The sequence below is a fragment of the Telopea speciosissima genome, chromosome 3, assembly GCF_018873765.1.
Source record: "Telopea speciosissima isolate NSW1024214 ecotype Mountain lineage chromosome 3, Tspe_v1, whole genome shotgun sequence".
NCBI lineage: Eukaryota > Viridiplantae > Streptophyta > Magnoliopsida > Proteales > Proteaceae > Telopea > Telopea speciosissima.
Window position 1 is genome coordinate 19,933,193 of NC_057918.1, and position 18,230 is coordinate 19,951,422.

Here is an 18,230-nt window from a genome sequence, read left to right on the forward strand (position 1 = left end):
CCTAGACCCGACCTAGCCCGAGGTTAGGTTGGGATATCTCACTCCAGACTCGGACCTACTGGGCTTAGGGGAGGGCTAGACTTGGCTTAGTTCAAATTGATTAGCCCAATAATAAGTAGCTTTAATATCATATGTTTATCTTCCTTCCTGCTCCAATTTCCCAAGTTCTTTCAATAGAGGGCGGTGGATCCCAGCTGAGCAGTGTGTTCGGGTAGGAGTAAGGTGGTCATTTCTGCCCCCCTCTATTAAAGGTCCAGTTGATATCTCCCCACCACCTCTCCCTCTCATTTATAGATTTATTCCTGGCCCGTCCTGTGGGCTAAAAACCCAGCCAAACCCTGACGGCCCAAGACGAGTGAGGCTTGCGGGGCCAAACTTGCACCCCTACGAGACAACCTAAGCGAAGGAATCAATTTTTATTCTACTTTCAGTTGTCGTTGGTTATCGGTGGCCTTATTTGCCGCCCATTCTTTATTAATGGCCTTATTTGCCGCTCATTCTCTGCGCCTCCACATCACTCACTACAGCTTACCCAAACACTCGAACAGAGAAACCATTCAAATTCGATCATCAAACCCTACATTTTCGTTCTTCTTCTCATCAAACGATTTCAGGGGGCGAAACTGGGTTAAGGGACGAGTTCACTCATTCTATCCATGGAACTCTCCCGAGAAACCGTTAAAAAAACGATTAAACCTCGAAGCAGTCTCTCTGTTCTTGTTCTTTGCTATCCTTCTCTACATTCGTCTACTCTTTACTCTTCTCCCGCCTGATTTTCCTCAGCGATGGCGTTGGCTCGTGGTTTTTGCGGAGGAAGCAGACGACAGAGCTAGGTGTTATCCTTCCCATTTATGGCAGGCTATTGTGGCTTCAGAAGATCGTCGGTTCTTTCGGCATTGTGGAATCGATCCTGTTGGGATAGCTCGCGCTGTGTTGTATTTGTCTGCTCGAGGAGGTGGAAGTACTATTACTCAGCAGGTGACTTTCTCATCCTCCTTCCACAATGGATTTTTCTTTCTACTATCAAAGATTTCAGTTCTCCTATATTTAGTTACCCAAAAATAAAAAGGTTCTCTTATATGTTGAAAGCACGCTAATGATATAGACTTGGTTATTGGAAATTTGGAATTAAGTTTAAGAAGGAAATTGATATTGTTTGTTAGAGTTGGTTGTTAAAATCTGCTTCCCATATCAAACCCATCTTATGTTTGAAGCTATTCCAGAATGAAATTGAATCGTGTTATTGACCTTTCTTCTCAACCCAATTTAGGTGGGAAAAAAAAGAGAGTCAAAGCAGCAGACCAGTAAGTTTTTCCAAAGATAGAACTGTTTCTATCCGTGGTTTGGCTTTTTATGTCAATTAAGAAGTCACAAAAGTATTTAATTTCAATAGTTGGTTATTTATATGAATTAGTAGGGAGGTCTCTTTTAAGTTGGGTCTTCATATTTAGTAGAAGAATGAATAGTAAAGCTTAGGTTGTAGTGTTAATTGAAAAATTACATATAGGCGTGTAAGCTCCAGGGTGGGCATGAACGATGAGCACAATATTCGTCTGAACAATCATATGCTTTTTAATTCAAGGACATGGTTTGTTGATTGCGTTGTAAGAATTTGTTTCATAATTCTTGATAAGTGAAAAGCTATAAAAATCAATCAAGAATTAAAACCATAACCAATTTATTTTGGTTCTCATTTTTTTCCCCTCAACTAATTTTGGTACCATTTGGTTTACAATCATACCTGTGTCATTCTGACGCTAAATGTTCTCTTGATTTCATATGGCAGCTTGTTAAGAATGCATTTTTGACCACTGAACGTACATTCTCAAGAAAAATTATTGAGATGGTGCTTGCAGTGATATTGGAAAGGACAATGTCAAAATGGAAGATACTGAACACCTATTTGAATCAGGTAATTCCTCTTCTCCTGCTTTGATTCCGTCCTTTTGCTGAATTCAAAGCTTTAGAGAGGGAGAGAGAGAGAGAGATAGCATACATGGATCACTTGAATTTGAATTGTCAAATGTTTTAATTGTCAATTATCTAGCTTCTATATCTGGTTTGAGTTCTATTTAGTCTCACTGAATTGTTTCCGTTAAATAACCTTGTACTTCTATTTCTCTCAATTTATTAGTCCTGCGTACATCTTGTAGAACCCTAGTTGCATAACTAGACAGCTAGGCGAAAGCAAGGTTTGGAACCAGAGATAGAATACATGGATCACTTGAATTTGAATTGTCAAATGCTTTAATTGTCAATTATCTAGCTTCTATATCTGGTTTGAGTTCTATTTAGTCTCACTGGATTGTTTCCGTTAAATAACCTTGTACTTCTATTTCTCTCAATTTATTAGTCCTGCGTACATCTTGTAAAACGCTAGTTGCATAATCTTAGGAGCTCTATTCCATTAGTTGATTAGGCAAACCCAGTTGAAGATTTAAATTCCTTTTATTATCCAATCTGTAAATCAAGCTACCATCATTTCCAACCCTAATCTATTCAAGCTAGTCTTATATAAGTCTCAATTTCTAATTAGCTTGAAACTCCCTGTAGATACTATCACATAATTTGACTTATTCTTTTGGTCCAAATGGATATTGTTTTACCATTTCCATTTTCCAGATGCTCTTCAGCTTTTCAAATTCTTACAGTTAGTGGAGATATTCATTTCATTTGTTGGAAGTCTGACATGTGACGTTGTCCGGCAGGTATACTGGGGACATGGTATCTATGGAATTGAATCAGCATCTATTTTTTATTTCGGTAAGCACCCATCCCTTCTTAGTTTGGGGGAATCTGCAATGCTTGCTGGAATTATACCTGCACCTGAGCTTCGATCGCCACTCAGGGACCCAAGCAGGTCTGCAACTAGTGACATTTCTTTTGTACTACTGTTGTCGATAAATTGAGCCTTTTGTTCTCTTCCTCTTCTTCTTCTTCTCTCTCTCTCTCTTGGTGGGGTGCTGAACATTTATGATTTGTCCTTGTCATTTCTTACTCTAAAAACAGCTTTCATCCCAGTATGCAATATCAGTACCCTAAAAATTCTTACTTCTTTTGTTTATTCCTGTTCTAAACTTTGTTAAAGAGGAAAGGCCTCCCAAGCTAGAGCATTGAGGAAGATGGTTCAAGTGGGATATCTTGGTATTGATACTGTTCTTATGACTGTGAATCAACCTCTTCATTTATGCGTTGGACCAGAAAAGGAATTACCGCACTCCTTGTCCTTTCCTGATGGGGTACTTATTCTTCATCTTAGCATGCTTTTTGTTATTACACAAATTAGGCTATTGCTTTCAGTTAAGTTTTAATGTTTCCAATCCCCCGCCCCAATGATATGCACTGTCCTTGAAATATGTTTATGCACTTTGAGAGATTTCAATGGTCTGCACAATAATGTCCTTACGAAGTATCTGTGATGCATATGTGTTCCATGTGTATGAAATATGAATGCCTTGCATTGGTGTCTGCTTCTCATGTCAGATTTTTTTGTGCATTTTGTCATTTCCCAATTACCATACTGTGGGAGAATGGTTGTCAACTTACGTACATAATCTTTTTGATAAAAGAGATTTCTTCTTCCACAAACCTTTAGTTTCTCCATGGTTCCAGCCATGACTGGACATAGGGGCTTGATTGGTAACTGACCAGTCTATCCTCCAACCATAAGCCTTAGGCAATGGTTCCGTTGCTATTTACTGGAAAAATACTGGTGGTTGGTGATGCAAATGTTGATGTTGATGTATACATTTACGCTGCCCTTCCCTAACAGTTCGAGCTTTTAGATGAAACGGTAGCGAACATGGTATCAGAGCAGGGAGGTCATGAGTTCGACCCCTGGGAAGTGCATAGGAAGGTTTTTTCCTGACATTTCTTCTCCCTATATGCCATGTGATCTTGGCCTGCACGTGTGGGGGAGTGTTGATGTATACATCTACACTGCCCTTCCCTAACAGTTCGAGCTTTTAGGTGAAACGGTAGCGAACAGTTCGGTTTTTAGCGATCGTTTGATCAGCGCCCGTGAGGACTGAACTCCTACCTGTATCCGGTTTGGGTCATGACAATATCAGCGAGGTGCATGCTGATATGCTGCGATGTTATAACCTTTAGCAATGAGTCATACAAAGCTTCGGCTGATCGTCATTATCGTTTTGTCGGGTTTCAGACTTGAGACGGTTTGTATTGCTCCAGAAAGGTTTTCTCCTGGCACCAACACAAAGCTGCACCCTTGAAAAATGGGTCCATATAAGGTTCTGAAGAGAGTTGGGTTTGACACCTATTGTGCTTGAGCTACCTAATGACATGGCCATAAGCAACATCTTCAATGTGACCAAGCTTTTTATTGGGTCATTCAGACGAGGGAGGCACTGAGCATGTGTTGAGGAATCCCTAGTTTGCTACATCCATTGAGGATGAAATTGAAGATGTGGTAGACAACTAGTATACCATGACACGGAAAGTCGGAGGCTATCATTAATTTCTTGTTAATGAAGGGGTCGTCCCCGTACTGACTACACATGAATACATGACGATGACTTCAAGCAACTCAACCCAGATCTGTACTAGTGCTAAATGTCCCTTTTACATTCGTCATGGGACATATACTTTCAAATTGAGGAGAGCTGATGCAGATCAAAGTTTATTCACAAATATTCTCGTAGGAAGAAGACTGGGACAGAATAAGGCCTGCGGCTCAAAGTGTTGCTAGTTGGAACAGTTGTTGGTTCAATTTTTGGTCTGTGGGTTAAGTGGTTCTTTCCTAAAACCAGATTGTGGGGGTTTGTTTAAGTTGTATTTTCCGTTTATTTTATTATTCTACTAGGTTGAACATGTGTCATAAGTTCCAACCTTCTTTGTTTCTATTTCTAGTAGTTCTAGAAACTTCCTAATTTGGTTGTAAGGTTTCTTCTGGCCCATGCATATACTTTTTGAACTCACTTGCTATTTCTATAATTCTATCCAGTTTAATTTCCTATTCTTGTCCATGTTTCTATTTGAGTCTGACTTGCTATTTCTTGGTTCCTACTTGCTATTTCCAATTACTAAATCTGGACTTTCTATTTTGTTTCTTGCTATTTTTCTGACTTCATCATATTTCAAGTTTTGGCCTCCAGATTTGAATCAAAGTTTGCTGAATTGTTCCTCATCCTGACTAGACCACTCGACCAAGGTTTGGACCATATCTGATTTGATTTTCTCTGGTTTGACCGATTAATTCTTACCTGTGGCTGTAGATCTCTTCCTGGTTTCTAATCCCTAACCCGTAGGTGATTTGACATCCATTAGATATCCTCCATGATAAAATTTGGGAGTTTCATTGGTCCATTTATGAAGCATCATAAAAGATTTAAATGGCTCATATGTTCAGGTGAATTGCATATTTAACTGCTTGTTCTTGACCATCACACAGTTTAAAGTTATCCAGGAATATCCCTGACTTGTTTTGTAGGAGCTAGGGGATCCTCAGAAACAATGCTGCGGGAGCTCAGTTGTCAGGGAAATATGGGACTGGGAAAGGGAGAGCAGAATATGGGAAGTGAGAGAAGATATGGGAAAATGGGCAGTGAGGGTACGTCAATTAGATTTTTCTATCACCACTGTTGGCAAATCAAAATGAGTGCTTCCTTTGAAAATGGTAAGTAATGTTGCTAACACTTCACTTTAGTTGAGTTTGAACTTATAAGTAATGTTTGCTTACTCTAGCATGTAATTGAAATTTATAGTTCTATGCTATTAGAAATAGTTTTGATTTTATTCTTAACATTACAAAATTAACATGTTGATGCCCGTAACCAAATATTTCTACTGGATCCTTTCATACATTTTTTTCTGGTTAGTGGACTGATAAGTGATTACAACTGAAAGTAAAGTAAGCATAATGAAAGCTTAAAAAAATTCCAACAGTTGTATACCATCTGGTAACGCCAGTCTCTAGTTTTTTAGAAGTTTGCCTGGTCAAACATCTCGTATCAAACATGTCCATGTTTGGTAGTTCTCTGCCATCAAAATCAATTATCTTTTCTGGGTAATGGGAAAAATTTGTAATCTGTTTGGAGGAATCTATTGTATTAATATGGACAAGAGGAAAAGGTATGTAAGAGTAGAAAAGAAGGGAAGGGATCTTCCCTTTCTGGGGGCATCAAGAGGCTGTTGCGTACATTACACTCTGGCTGGTTATTTAAAAAAGATTTCAGAATTTGAGGAATAAATGATGTGACAATAGCAGATTATGGAACCAGTAATCAAAGAGAGGAAGAAGGGAAGGAGAAGAGATTGAGAGAGATGATTGGAAGCTGCTAGGACTAACAACCGATAGCCAGACTCCCCTTCACAATTATGTTTATAGAATTGCTGATTACAATAATAGATTTCCTATTCAGACTTGGAAAGAGAATTAATACTTAAACAAACAATAAACAACTAAACATAGATTCCTGGTACAACTAGGAAGGAAGAAACAAAGAAGCAAAGGTAATCCACGATAGAGGGATCGCCCTATCATGGTATACACAAATAGCACCCCACGGTTTAACACTCCCCCTCAAGTTGGAGCAAACAAATCACCCATGCCCATCTTGAAACAACCCTTCCGGAACGTAGAGCGAAATAGAGGCTTAGTAAACAAGTTGCCAAGCTGATCAGCAGAGGAAACAAACGGAGTAACAATTAGTTTATTCATAACTGCATCCCTCACAAAGTGACAATTAGCTTCAATGTGCTTGGTTCTCTCGTGGAAAACTGGATTACTAGCAATGTAGATAGCAACTTGATTATCACAGAACATTCTCATAGGAGAAGTAATATCCCAACTCTTGGAGTAACGACTTCAACCACATAAGTTCGGCTGCAGTATGAGCCATGGCTCGATACTCAGCTTCAACACTAGACCTAGCCACAATTGTCTGCTTCTTACTATGCCAAGTGACAAGGTTACCTCCAACAAAGGTACAATATCCTGTGGTAGACCTTCTATCACTAACAACACCAGACCAATTAGCATCAGAGAACCCTACTAGACCAACTCTCTGATGAGATTCATAAATAAGCCCCTTTCCTAGAGCTCCTTTCAGATACTTTAGGATTTGACAAGCTGCCTCCCGATGATTCTTCTTGGCTGATTGCATAAACTAATTGATGACACCAACTGTCAATGATATGTCCGGCCTAGTAATAGTTAAATAAATGAGTTTGCCTACCAGTCTCCTGTATACACAAATAAATGCTGATGTAGGTATGACTTTACTGCTGCAATTATAGATACATCATCCTCAGATATAATTATATCATGATATCATCCACATAAACAACTAACACCTCAACCTTGGAGTCCTTGTGCCGCACAAAGACGGAGTGGTCAGAATAGCATTGGGAAAAACCACATCGAGTAATACTAGTTCTGAACTTGTCAAACCAAGCTCTAGGGGATTGCTTCAACCCATAGATAGCCTTATGTAACTTGCAAATTCTGGGAGAACTCTCCCCCTGAGCAACGTACCTAGGAGGTTCCTCATGTAGATCACCATAGAGGAAGGCATTCTTGATGTCTATCTGATAAAGGGGCTAGTCCAAATTGGCTACCAGAGATTCAAGGACACGAATAGAATTCAGATAGGCAACTGGAGAAGAAGTCTCAAATTAATCTACCCGTATGTCTGAGTATACCCTTTTGCACCCAACCCTGCCTTGAGACGTTCAACAGTACCATCGAGATTGTACTTGATGGTGTACACCCAACGACACTTCTCAAGATCTTTACTTTGAGGTAAATCCACTAGAGTAAATGTCCCCCTAGATAATTAGGCGTCCATTTTTGTGTCCCCTTCTAGCTAGGTTGAGATCAAGGTTTTACATCTCGGGTTTCGACCTGCCCGAAACCAAGATATGATCGAAACTGGTCGAAACTTGGTACTTTTTCCCAGCCAACTCGAGACTGAGGTTTCGAGGCCCAGAAATGGTTTTTTAGGTCTGATTTTTTGTACTCAACCTATTTTTGACATTCTAAACACAATGCATGAACTATTTTCATTTAAAAAAGAAACACTCAAAATGGTACTTGTGGTTATTGACCCAAGTTTACTAGTGTACGTTGAAGGATACACTAAATCTGGTATTAATGTATTATAAGTACTTAGTTCATATAACGTTAAAGTACAAGAACGCTAAATAATACATTTTACCCAAATAGAAAAAGGTGCTCAACAATCAACACTTGCTCAATTCCATGCGGAGTTTCTTGGTGGGTCCAATCCACAAGTTGCATACCACTGAATATTTCGGAGCCTTTCCTCTGAATGTACCACATATGTATCCATGACTTGTTTTCGGCCCAATTGTTATGATATATTAAATTGGTGTCCATCCATCATATATAAATCATATTTTTTTCGAAAATATATTGTATGGAAATTATTTTTATAAATTAGAAAATAAAAAAATAATTGGCCAACCAAAAAAAAAAAATCCGACTCTGTAGAGTCGTAGAGGGCCAAGGAAGCTAACATATATTAACGTCAACAAATTCTACCATGTATTCAACAGTGTTATACAAAAAATTTGATTTGTGGGACAATAACACTATTATTACCTTTGAAAAGAGAGGTTCACACACTAGATTAAGAGAGTTGATGTTTTTTTTCCATGGGTGAGATAAGACCTCATGATGATCGTAGGGAACAGAATTATCAAACAACGAAAATGCAAAATTATGGAACTGAGATGGAGGATGAGAAATAGACACATAATTCTCAATAGGGTAAGCAGTCAAAGACTTGTGAGTGCAGGCACGAGTACCTTTCCGAAGAGCAACAAGAAGATCAACAGTGACTGCAGAACCAGGATCAGATTGCATGGCAGGTGGAGCTGGGACCGAACTAGAAGGAGGCTTAGTCTTCTTGCGCCACTGATAACTTGCATTGGTTTAGTAGAAGAGGTAGAACTGGGAGAGGCAGCTAAAGGAATAAGAGTAGGGATGGGAGGAGGACTAGCCGAACCTGCAGGAGAAGAGTAATAAGATGTGGTATCGATTGCACTTTTACCGGTCTAGGTTTTATCGTTGGCTTTGCATTTGCATTGCACCTTTGTCATCCTTGAGCAAGGTGCCACAGTATTTGCTCATGGTGACAAAATGTGGTTGTCATATCCTTGACTTTTGTTCACAGGCATCATCCTCAATCAAGGATGGACATTCTGTAGACACCTCATTTTGTCACCCCCGGAGATGATGACTTTGGGAGGTTACATTCTCGATGTCTACCTTAAGGAAAAACTTAGCTTATGGGGAAAAGGGACCAAATTGCCCGCACAAGCTTTTATTGGCAAAATGATTTTTAGACCGGCTTCAACGATGAGGATAAGTGATTTTATCATTGAAAACTGAGCAATAAACAATGATATGAGAACAGCGTGAGTTGGCCACCAATCCCCACACACTGCCAAGTAAGCATTACCGCTTATTGCACAATTTCGGCGAAGTTTCCATCCAAAGCTGCGCCCGATTCCTACATCACTGAATAGTGTTTAGAACGACCTTTCCAATGATTTATTGCATACCAAAATCGGACAAATGGATCAAAAGTTATGACTATCAGAACAAAAGATTCCAATTCAAGCCATCCAAGAGAGCCACATCAGCATGAAGCCCATAATATGCTTGCGGATCTCCAAGGCCCTTGTGCGGATCTGCACAGGGTAAGTATGGATAGCAGCTGCCTTTTGGGAATAGTCCCACATTGGGCAGCTCTCCCATCTTTGCATATTTGGCTATTACTAGAAATTGACCCCCACTTACCAAAATAGGAAGAATCCGGGGATTCCTCCCTTGGGCACATTTAGGAAGTTCCAAAACAGCCCCTCCCGTAGTTGAAGTTTCCCAAGAGTGAGTGAGAGAGAGAGAAAATAGACCTCTCCCTTGAGCCGGGAGGCCTAAATAGTTTGGATGTTCGTGTTTTGGAGGGAAGGGGCCCAATCCCTCTCAACGCTCATCTTGGGTCGACCTAAGGTATTACTTCTCCCTTTTTTTCTCTTGTAGTTATTTAGTTAGTTTTAATTTGGTTAAGTAATTAGGTAATTAGATAAGAGTGCGTAGGGTTACTTAGATTAGCAATTTATTAGCATGTGTTTTAGTAGGTAAGCATGACATAGGGTAGTTAATTAATGTAGTTTAGCTGTTTAGGTAAGCAAATGTAGGGTCAATATGTAACTCTTTATTTTGGTAGTGTACACTGTTGGGTCAGACATAGAAATGCATGTGGGTTAGGATACATACATAGAGAAAATGCACAAATTTTGGTATCTAGAAGAAAGAGCGGCTTTTACCGGGCGTAGCAAATACCTAACACTTTCCCGTCTCCATAACCTAATCCTTACCCAACCTCTGGCCAGACCATGAGTATGGAGTTGACAACTCTTCCCTATAGTGAATGAGCCATCTACGGATCCTAGGTCCTTATCCTAGGTTGCGACTCCCCTTTCCCGTTCTCAATCGAGGAAGGAAAATTGTATGACCATTATACTGTAGTTAATTGGGACCCATGCAAGTGCGCTTGGTGGCACTCGTTAGGTCAGATATACCCTCATCGGTTGACTGCTGTACCTACAATAAAGACATGCCTTTCCATCCTAAATTGTTCATAACACCTATCTACATGTCCAACCAAGATCTCATGAGTTTGAGGAAATCATCTAACATAAGAAATGACCCTAATCTTCACCATTTCAACAAGTTTTAAGGACATACATTGCTCAAATCACGAATCGAAACAGATTTGGGCGAAAAGTGGTAAAGTTGCCTGTCTCTTTTTTTTCTTCTTATTTTTTGTTGTTATGCATCACTAGATTAAGTAAAAATGACTCAAATCCTTGCATCAATATGATATAGATATATTGCATAATAAGGTGTTTTATGCTTTGAAACAGTATTTTATATGTATCATAAGTAAATCCATGCATTTCTTAACCATTTCCATGCATATCTTTAGCGTATCTTACTCCTCTCCGATAAGATATGTTTCTTAAAATCACCCCTCCGAGTCTCTGACACAATACCTAATACCAATACTTAAATTCCTGATTGCATTATCTTTTTCTTCCTCATCACGATTGATATCGGCATCATTACTTACACTACTATTCATTACTGCAAAACATTCATAGTTTAACATTAAAATGAATGATCATCCAAGATAGTAGACTAGTGTATGAAATTTTAATCATAAAAAATTAAAAGATTATCAATATGGAATTCATCAAAACTATGATATACCTAATCATCCATGGTCATCCATAGTCATCAGTTTCAAAATTTTAAATATGCCCAAATATTACAGTCATCCATGTACTATCTTAGAGAAATTGTTCAAAACATCATCTAAGTTTGGGTTTGCAATGAACCCATAAAGTACACATGATCAGTCAAGCATCTCTGGAAGCAACAACTTTTGGGGTGTGGAGCAATGAAAGAAGGCCCCTCTAATTCGCGTCTACCTAATACGATCCATTGCCTTTTTAAAGGTATCATTTCCCATAAAATGTGACAAATCAGATGATTTGATAACTGGATCGGTTTGGTCCGGAGTTGAGACATACTAGAATGCTTTCAGCTTTCTTATTTAACTGTTGCACACATACCAACTAAAAGTTCAGTTTGATAGTTTTGACAATTGTCACACTCAGTTGAGAGAGAGCTCATAAAAATCTTACTCGAATGATAAGACCCTTTACATTCTAAGACCACAGATTATTAAAGCCTAAGCTCCATGCCAATTTGGCTCTGTGGCAATTTATTGAATTTTGGTACTGATACTCCTCTTACGTCTTTGTTGAAAACTTAGCTGGGTTTTTCTCATTCACAAGCGATGGATGAGGTCCCATTACAGTTTCTGTTGGTAGAGAGCAAAATATTGCCCACGACATGAGCACTCGGTCGTTGTTCACCACACTCCTATGAATTGCACTCTTGTATTTCACGTTGCTTATTATCTGTCACTATATTTTATTGGTAGAAAAATATTTGTTCATAGTCTCATAGAGATGTGGCAGACATGTAGTTTGGATTACATGAGTCCTGAACCATGTAGTGGAATTGGGCCAAATCGTCATACACATCAATGACGGGGCCTTCCTTGCTAGGGAGTCACAAGATTGTTAACCTCCCTAGAAATATACTGAAATTTACATGATAGGAAATATGAAGATAAATGCGAAATGTTATCTACTATCATTTACACATATTGGAGGAAAACTCCCCGTTTCAGCTAGATAAGAATAGAGATCTTTGCCTTCCATTTCCATGATGATCCCATCCATACTGTCAGAGAGCACTTCCAATAATCCACTACGAACAGCCATTGCCTCACCCATGAGGATAGTGTTGAAGACTGCTTGGGCAGTGTGATCTCTGATCAAAACCCCAAATCCCCCTTTCTCATGATCACTGCTCCATGATACATCACTATCTAATTTGAATTGCATTGGCCTGGGTGTTGGGTTAGCATATTTGAAATTGACAAATTCTAGACCCAGGCTGTCCGTTTGCACCTTATTCATGCCTTACAAGTATGTGCCACATAGGATATGTCTTCCATCCATGGTGGCAGAAGATCAAGTTTTCTGCCAATGATGGAATGTCTAAATCCTCTATGTAGCAAGTCATAGACGAATCCCTATAGGAACCAAGACAGGGTAGGTAAGAAACAACATAATGAGTGGTGTTCTAGTCCCTGGTAAGATGTAGTATGATGATCACCAAGATACACTTGTGATAGTGATTCTTGCCTATTGATTGGTGCACGTAAAGATTTGTCTACTACTTGGTATGTATAATGAGCAACTTATCAATGGTCGGAATTTGGCCTTGATAGCAAGTATGTGATCATCACTGACAACATTTATTTAATTTCTGATGACGCTGATTGATGCGCAATTTTGTTCTGTACAGGTTCAAAGCAAATCTGTGACAGATTCAGGAGTGGGACATGCAGCAAAACCCTCGAAGCAGAATTGAAGTGTATCCGACTGCTTTGGAATTAAGGATGAATTTTCTGGATGGGAGTGGGAGCTTTACCTGATTTTATTTTATTTGCACTGTTATCTTCAGGATTTAAATAATTGTAAACTTATAGGTTGTAGTAGGTCATATTTGGAGCTAGATGACAGTTTAGCTTGTTCGGTCAAATAAGGATAAACTGTCTTTAACTTAGTTAGACTTCGAGTCCTTTGTTTCTTGTTTCCTTTCTTAATATAATGCCTTATTTTAGTTTTAAAAAAAGATTGTTTCCTGAGTTAACACAGGAAATTGAGGAAAGGGAAAGATGAATGCTACTTATCTTTATGCCGTAGCCATCAAAATTCCTAGCAGAAGGATCATTGGCTACGGTGGTGCTCGTGATAGGCTTAGCTTAAGCCGCTAATGTTCGGTGAGAAGAAAGAACCAACCCCCCACAAATCACTACAAGCTGCTGACACCTCTTTCCCGAGAACATCGTCCAGTTGTGGCATAGAGATGATGGGCACCTTCACTCTTTCAAGGGCCCTCTGCTGTTCTCTGCCCGAACAGATGAATTGTGCCGGCAGCCCTTTGATTCTTCTGAATGCAAATGCATGCACCGTTTGCACCTCCATGGTTTCTCAAACTACTAGCTCACAAGGAAAAATTCTTTGTTGGTGAATTATATAAATGGGAAAAAGGGCTCTGTCCGGAAGCATGGCTCCTGCGTCCAGACGAAAGATGGAGTGAAATTACAGCACCACCCGCAGGAAAGTTAGAAACTCCCTCCATTGATGCTTTCGCGTGTGTTCTCATTGGTCTTGTGCCGGCAAAAGGGCCACACTCCTGGACAGAAAACTTTTCTATATAAATTGAGTTGAAATCCCTTCCCTCACCACCGTCGCCCTTACCAAATCCACTGTGTTGATGGAGGAATAGGCAAGGGAGGGGGACTTGGTGGCAGAAATGGTAAAGGTGGAGGAGTTGGAGGTGGTGCTAGAGGTGGGGCTTCACAGTGGTGATGATGTTAATGGTGGGTGGCGGCGGAGGTGGTGGTGGTGGTAGTATTGGGTATCTACATTGTAAAAGATGATGATTTGGGGAAGATGAGGGTATTTTGGTCTTTTCAAATTTTAGCAAATAGGTTAGGGTAATTAGGTCTTTTCAAATTTTAAAAAGATAAAAGAAAAGGTAGTTTGGTCATTTTTTTAGCATTTAACACTTGGTGAAATTTTTAGGGGATGTGTGTGGACTTGTCAGAACCCTAGGGGGGCATGAGGAATATTGGATGCATTTTAGGGGGTATGCGTATTTAACTCTTTCACAAATTAGAGTTATCAAATGAATTTTCTATTCATGAATTTTTTCAATGTTTGCGATCAAACAATTTCAATTTTTGATCAAAAATCTATTTATTGACTTATTTCCATAAATCAATTTAATTTTTGAAATAGAATTCATACCAAAATAGCCCTGTTCAAATAATTTTAACTTAAAAATATTATTTGATCAAACACTGAGGGTAATTCCATTGGCACCATTGGTATTTTATCTTAATCCAATGATGCCTCAATGTATACATATAAAGACGCTTTGATGCTGCTCTAACTTCATATTCTATTTAATTGTGACGTTCAAAAAAGTTTGTTGCTCTCATGCTTTTGTTGCCCTCATTCGTGGATTTTTGTCCTCTCAAATACGGTACATTGCTCAGTGCACCGCACTTGAGAATCCAACCGTAAAAACATGGGCGTCTTTTCATCTTCTCAAGTGTTGGGTACTTGGGTGGACTGTTGGATTCTCAAGTGTAATGCATTGGGTAGTGCACCGTACTTGAGAGGATAAAAATCCCTCATTCCCACAGCCACCCTCACTCTCATTCATGCTCTGTGTTTTGGGCACTTAATATATAATGCATATATATAATGTGAGGAATCATTCTCTACATGGGAGCACAGGGGCCACGTGCACTTGACAGCCATTGAGAATGCACGCTGGCACATTGGGGGTGGGCCGGTCATTTCCAACCCCAATGTGTCTCTAAAACTGGGTTTTTTCCATGGGTAGTTATTACTTGCCGCATGGCTACTTCATTGGCTATCAAACTTGTGGGCGTGTTGTCCACATTATTTCCTACTGACGTGTGTATCTACTTTGAGCACAATCAGACTTCACTCATCAAAATTAAATTAAAGTTTTACTACCAAAACAATTAACTTAAGGTTGGAGAGGGAGTGAAAACAAAGGGAAAGAGTCCAATACAGTATAGCTCATATAGTAGACTATTGTTTGGGTAAGTCTGTTAAGTTCAATACTGGGAAGTGATCCCATATTGGGTTATTAAGCTTAATTTGATAAACCTTAATTAGTATGAATATTTATGCATACATGTGAATTTGATTATAATATCTTTTAAAGGGAAAGGGGATCTTTATTTCCATGCTGGGTCAGGGTGCCTAACACTTTCCCGATCATAACGTGCCATTTACCCTGAATCCCTTCAAGAATAAAAAGATAATGAAAACATCATATGGGGACCAAACTCTAGGTGGCAACTCCTTCCTCCGAAGGACCTGGCTTCTATGAAATGACCATCCCACCCCTGTTTTTGCTGATCTTTAGCGGGGCTGAACGGTTCAGCTCATGCCACGGCTAGATAGAATCCTTTTTCCATCCTCCGACGTAACGTGACATTTACCCTGAATCCCTTCAAGAATAAAAAGATAATGAAAACATCATATGGGGACCAAACTCTAGGTGGCAACTCCTTCCTCCAAAGGACCTGGCTTCTATGAAATGACCATCCCACCCCTGTTTTTGCTGATCTTTAGCGGGGCTGAACGGTTCAGCTCATGCCACGGCTAGATAGAATCCTTTTTCCATCCTCCGACCCGTAAACTGTAATCTCATGATTCAAAATGATTTTGTTTGAAATCAACCAAAAGTAAAAACCATTTTAAGGTAAGTTAATGAACACTTCATATGGGGTCCTAGCTCCGGATGCCCTGTTGGCTGTTGTGAAAAAGATCCTGTGCAGCACCCTGTCCGGGTTGCATGTGCAGCAGCGCCAGACACAGCGAGGCGTGAAGAGACCGCCGTTTTCCTTTCAAGTCTAACATGAAATATTTCAATGGAAAACGAGAGCCCTCTCTTCTCCCTATTCTCTCAAATTGCCGTGGTCAACCAGAGCTATCATTGCGATTTTCTTAGCGATCTGTCACTGAAATTTGGTCCTCTCAGCCAAGATAGAGCTGTAGTGGGTTTCACATATGTCGACTTTAGAGTAAACCCAAGTGTTGCAAATTTGCTACTTGCATAGGGGAGGTTCAAGAAATAGAGCCATGTCAATTGCTCTCGAACTGCAACTCTGGTTTCACTAATCTTGCCCTAACAGGTGGATGACGGAATCACAAAAATGACCAGTTCGCCGGATTCCCGAAGACACTGATCATGAAGTCAAGGTTCGGATTGCTGTTGTTGACGTCTATTGAAACTTAAGACTGAACTATAAAATTCAATGTTTTCTTTGTTCACAGTGATTGTAATCCTCAATTTAGATTGCTCTTCTGTGCGTATGCTTGTGTATTAGTGTTTTCAAATGGTTGTTCAGCCTTGACTGTTTGAACTGTTTGAAGTTTCATATATAGCGTGACTAAGTGTTTTTCAATCTACACTCTCATCTTTATGTGCTAGACTAACAATTATATATTAAAATGTATGGCAAATAATACTGTAGATGATGTGTGTCTTGAATTCTTGTACCTCTTTCAAAGATTGGCCCGCTCCGACATTTTTGGTGGTGATTCGAATGGGTTTTTTTTTTTCTTTCCCGAGGTCTGTGATGGTAGCGGAGGACCCAATGGACCTACCTGTCTTGGAGTATTTATATGTTTTATCGTCTTGTTGTGTAAGCAAGTGAAACAAATGAGATTTGGGGATTTTTCGAGTTAGGTTTTCTGGGGGGAGAGTTCTTACTGCGACTTTTGGTGTTCTTGAGAGATTTCCACTGTACTTTTCTTCCATTATATAGTGAATCATCTTCAGCTTTGCCCGTGGACGTAGCACATCATTGGTGTGTGAACTGCATTAAATCTCTGTGTCATCTTTCCTCTGTTTTTTTTTTGTGTTTCTTGGTGTTTGCATTATAGAGTTCAGGTCTACATTATTTTGGTGTTGGTTCATCCAAAGGAAAGTATATTCAAAGAAAGCTGAGATAGAGGCAATTACTAAACTGAAATCCCTTCTCAGTTTCAACCTTGAGATGAAGGATTTCGGTCCTCTGGCATACTTTATAGGTCTCTAGGTCACTACTCTACTCCTTGTTATTTTGTTAACCAACACAAATATACTCAGGATCTGATTAAGCTGACTCACTTGGGTGATGATAAGAAGGTGCATACTGCTATGTAAGTTAACTGTCAAATATTCTCAGCAAGAAGGAGAGCCTCTTACTGATCCCACTACATATCGCCAGTTTGTTTCCTCCCCTTGCTGCATGCACCTTTCTGTTGTTCATCAAATTATTCGTTATTTACAAAGTACCCCCTTGCAAGGTTTCTTCTTCTCTTACTCTCCCTTCACTTGCACGCCTACACTGATTGGGCTGGATTTTTGGACACTCGACACTCTACTATGAGCTGCTGTGTATTCTGGTGACTCCCTCCTTTCTTGGAAGTGTAAGAAACAACATACACCTTCCAAGTCCTTTGCAGAGGTTGAATATTACTCAATGTCTTCGACTTGTAGTAAAATTTCTTGGATTCAAGGCTTATTTGGTGACTTATCTATCTTTTTTTTTGGAGTCTGCCCCTCTCAATGCTGATAATACTTGCGTTTTTGCATTGCTACAAATCATGTGTTTCATGAGTGTCCGAAACATATTGAGGTCGATTGTCGCTTGATCTGAGAAAAATACCTCAGTAGCCTCATTTCTCTTCCCTACATAGCTTCTGCTCATCAGAATGCTGTCATTTTTTACAAAAGCTATGTCCTAAGCCCGACATTAGTATCTTGTTGGCAAACTTATGTTGTCCACCCAACATCAGTTTGAGGGGAAGTATTAAGATGAAGAAGGATTCTATTGTCTTTCTTGTATATAGTATATATGTTGTTGTATTTTTCTCGTGTATTCATACCCTTCAGGGTATTATTGTACTTATGGATATTCTATATATAAAGGGCTTCTTTGAGGGTGAGGGGCAATTTGAACAGTTCACCCTCCAAAATTTGTGTTTTGGATTGGTTCTCC

The 18,230-nt window shown here is 39.5% G+C and overlaps 1 protein-coding gene across 1 annotated transcript; it reads left to right on the forward strand.

The window, feature by feature from the left end:
- Nucleotides 1-468: 468 nt before the first annotated feature.
- Nucleotides 469-13,026, forward strand: LOC122653985 (penicillin-binding protein 1A-like). The gene is made up of 6 exons (XM_043847958.1): nucleotides 469-978; nucleotides 1,787-1,912; nucleotides 2,709-2,860; nucleotides 3,089-3,239; nucleotides 5,450-5,635; nucleotides 12,935-13,026. Exons 1-5 carry the CDS (start codon nucleotides 478-480, stop codon nucleotides 5,615-5,617), a joined length of 1,098 nt encoding a protein of 365 aa, XP_043703893.1. The 5' UTR covers nucleotides 469-477; the 3' UTR covers nucleotides 5,618-5,635; nucleotides 12,935-13,026.
- Nucleotides 13,027-18,230: the final 5,204 nt, after the last annotated feature.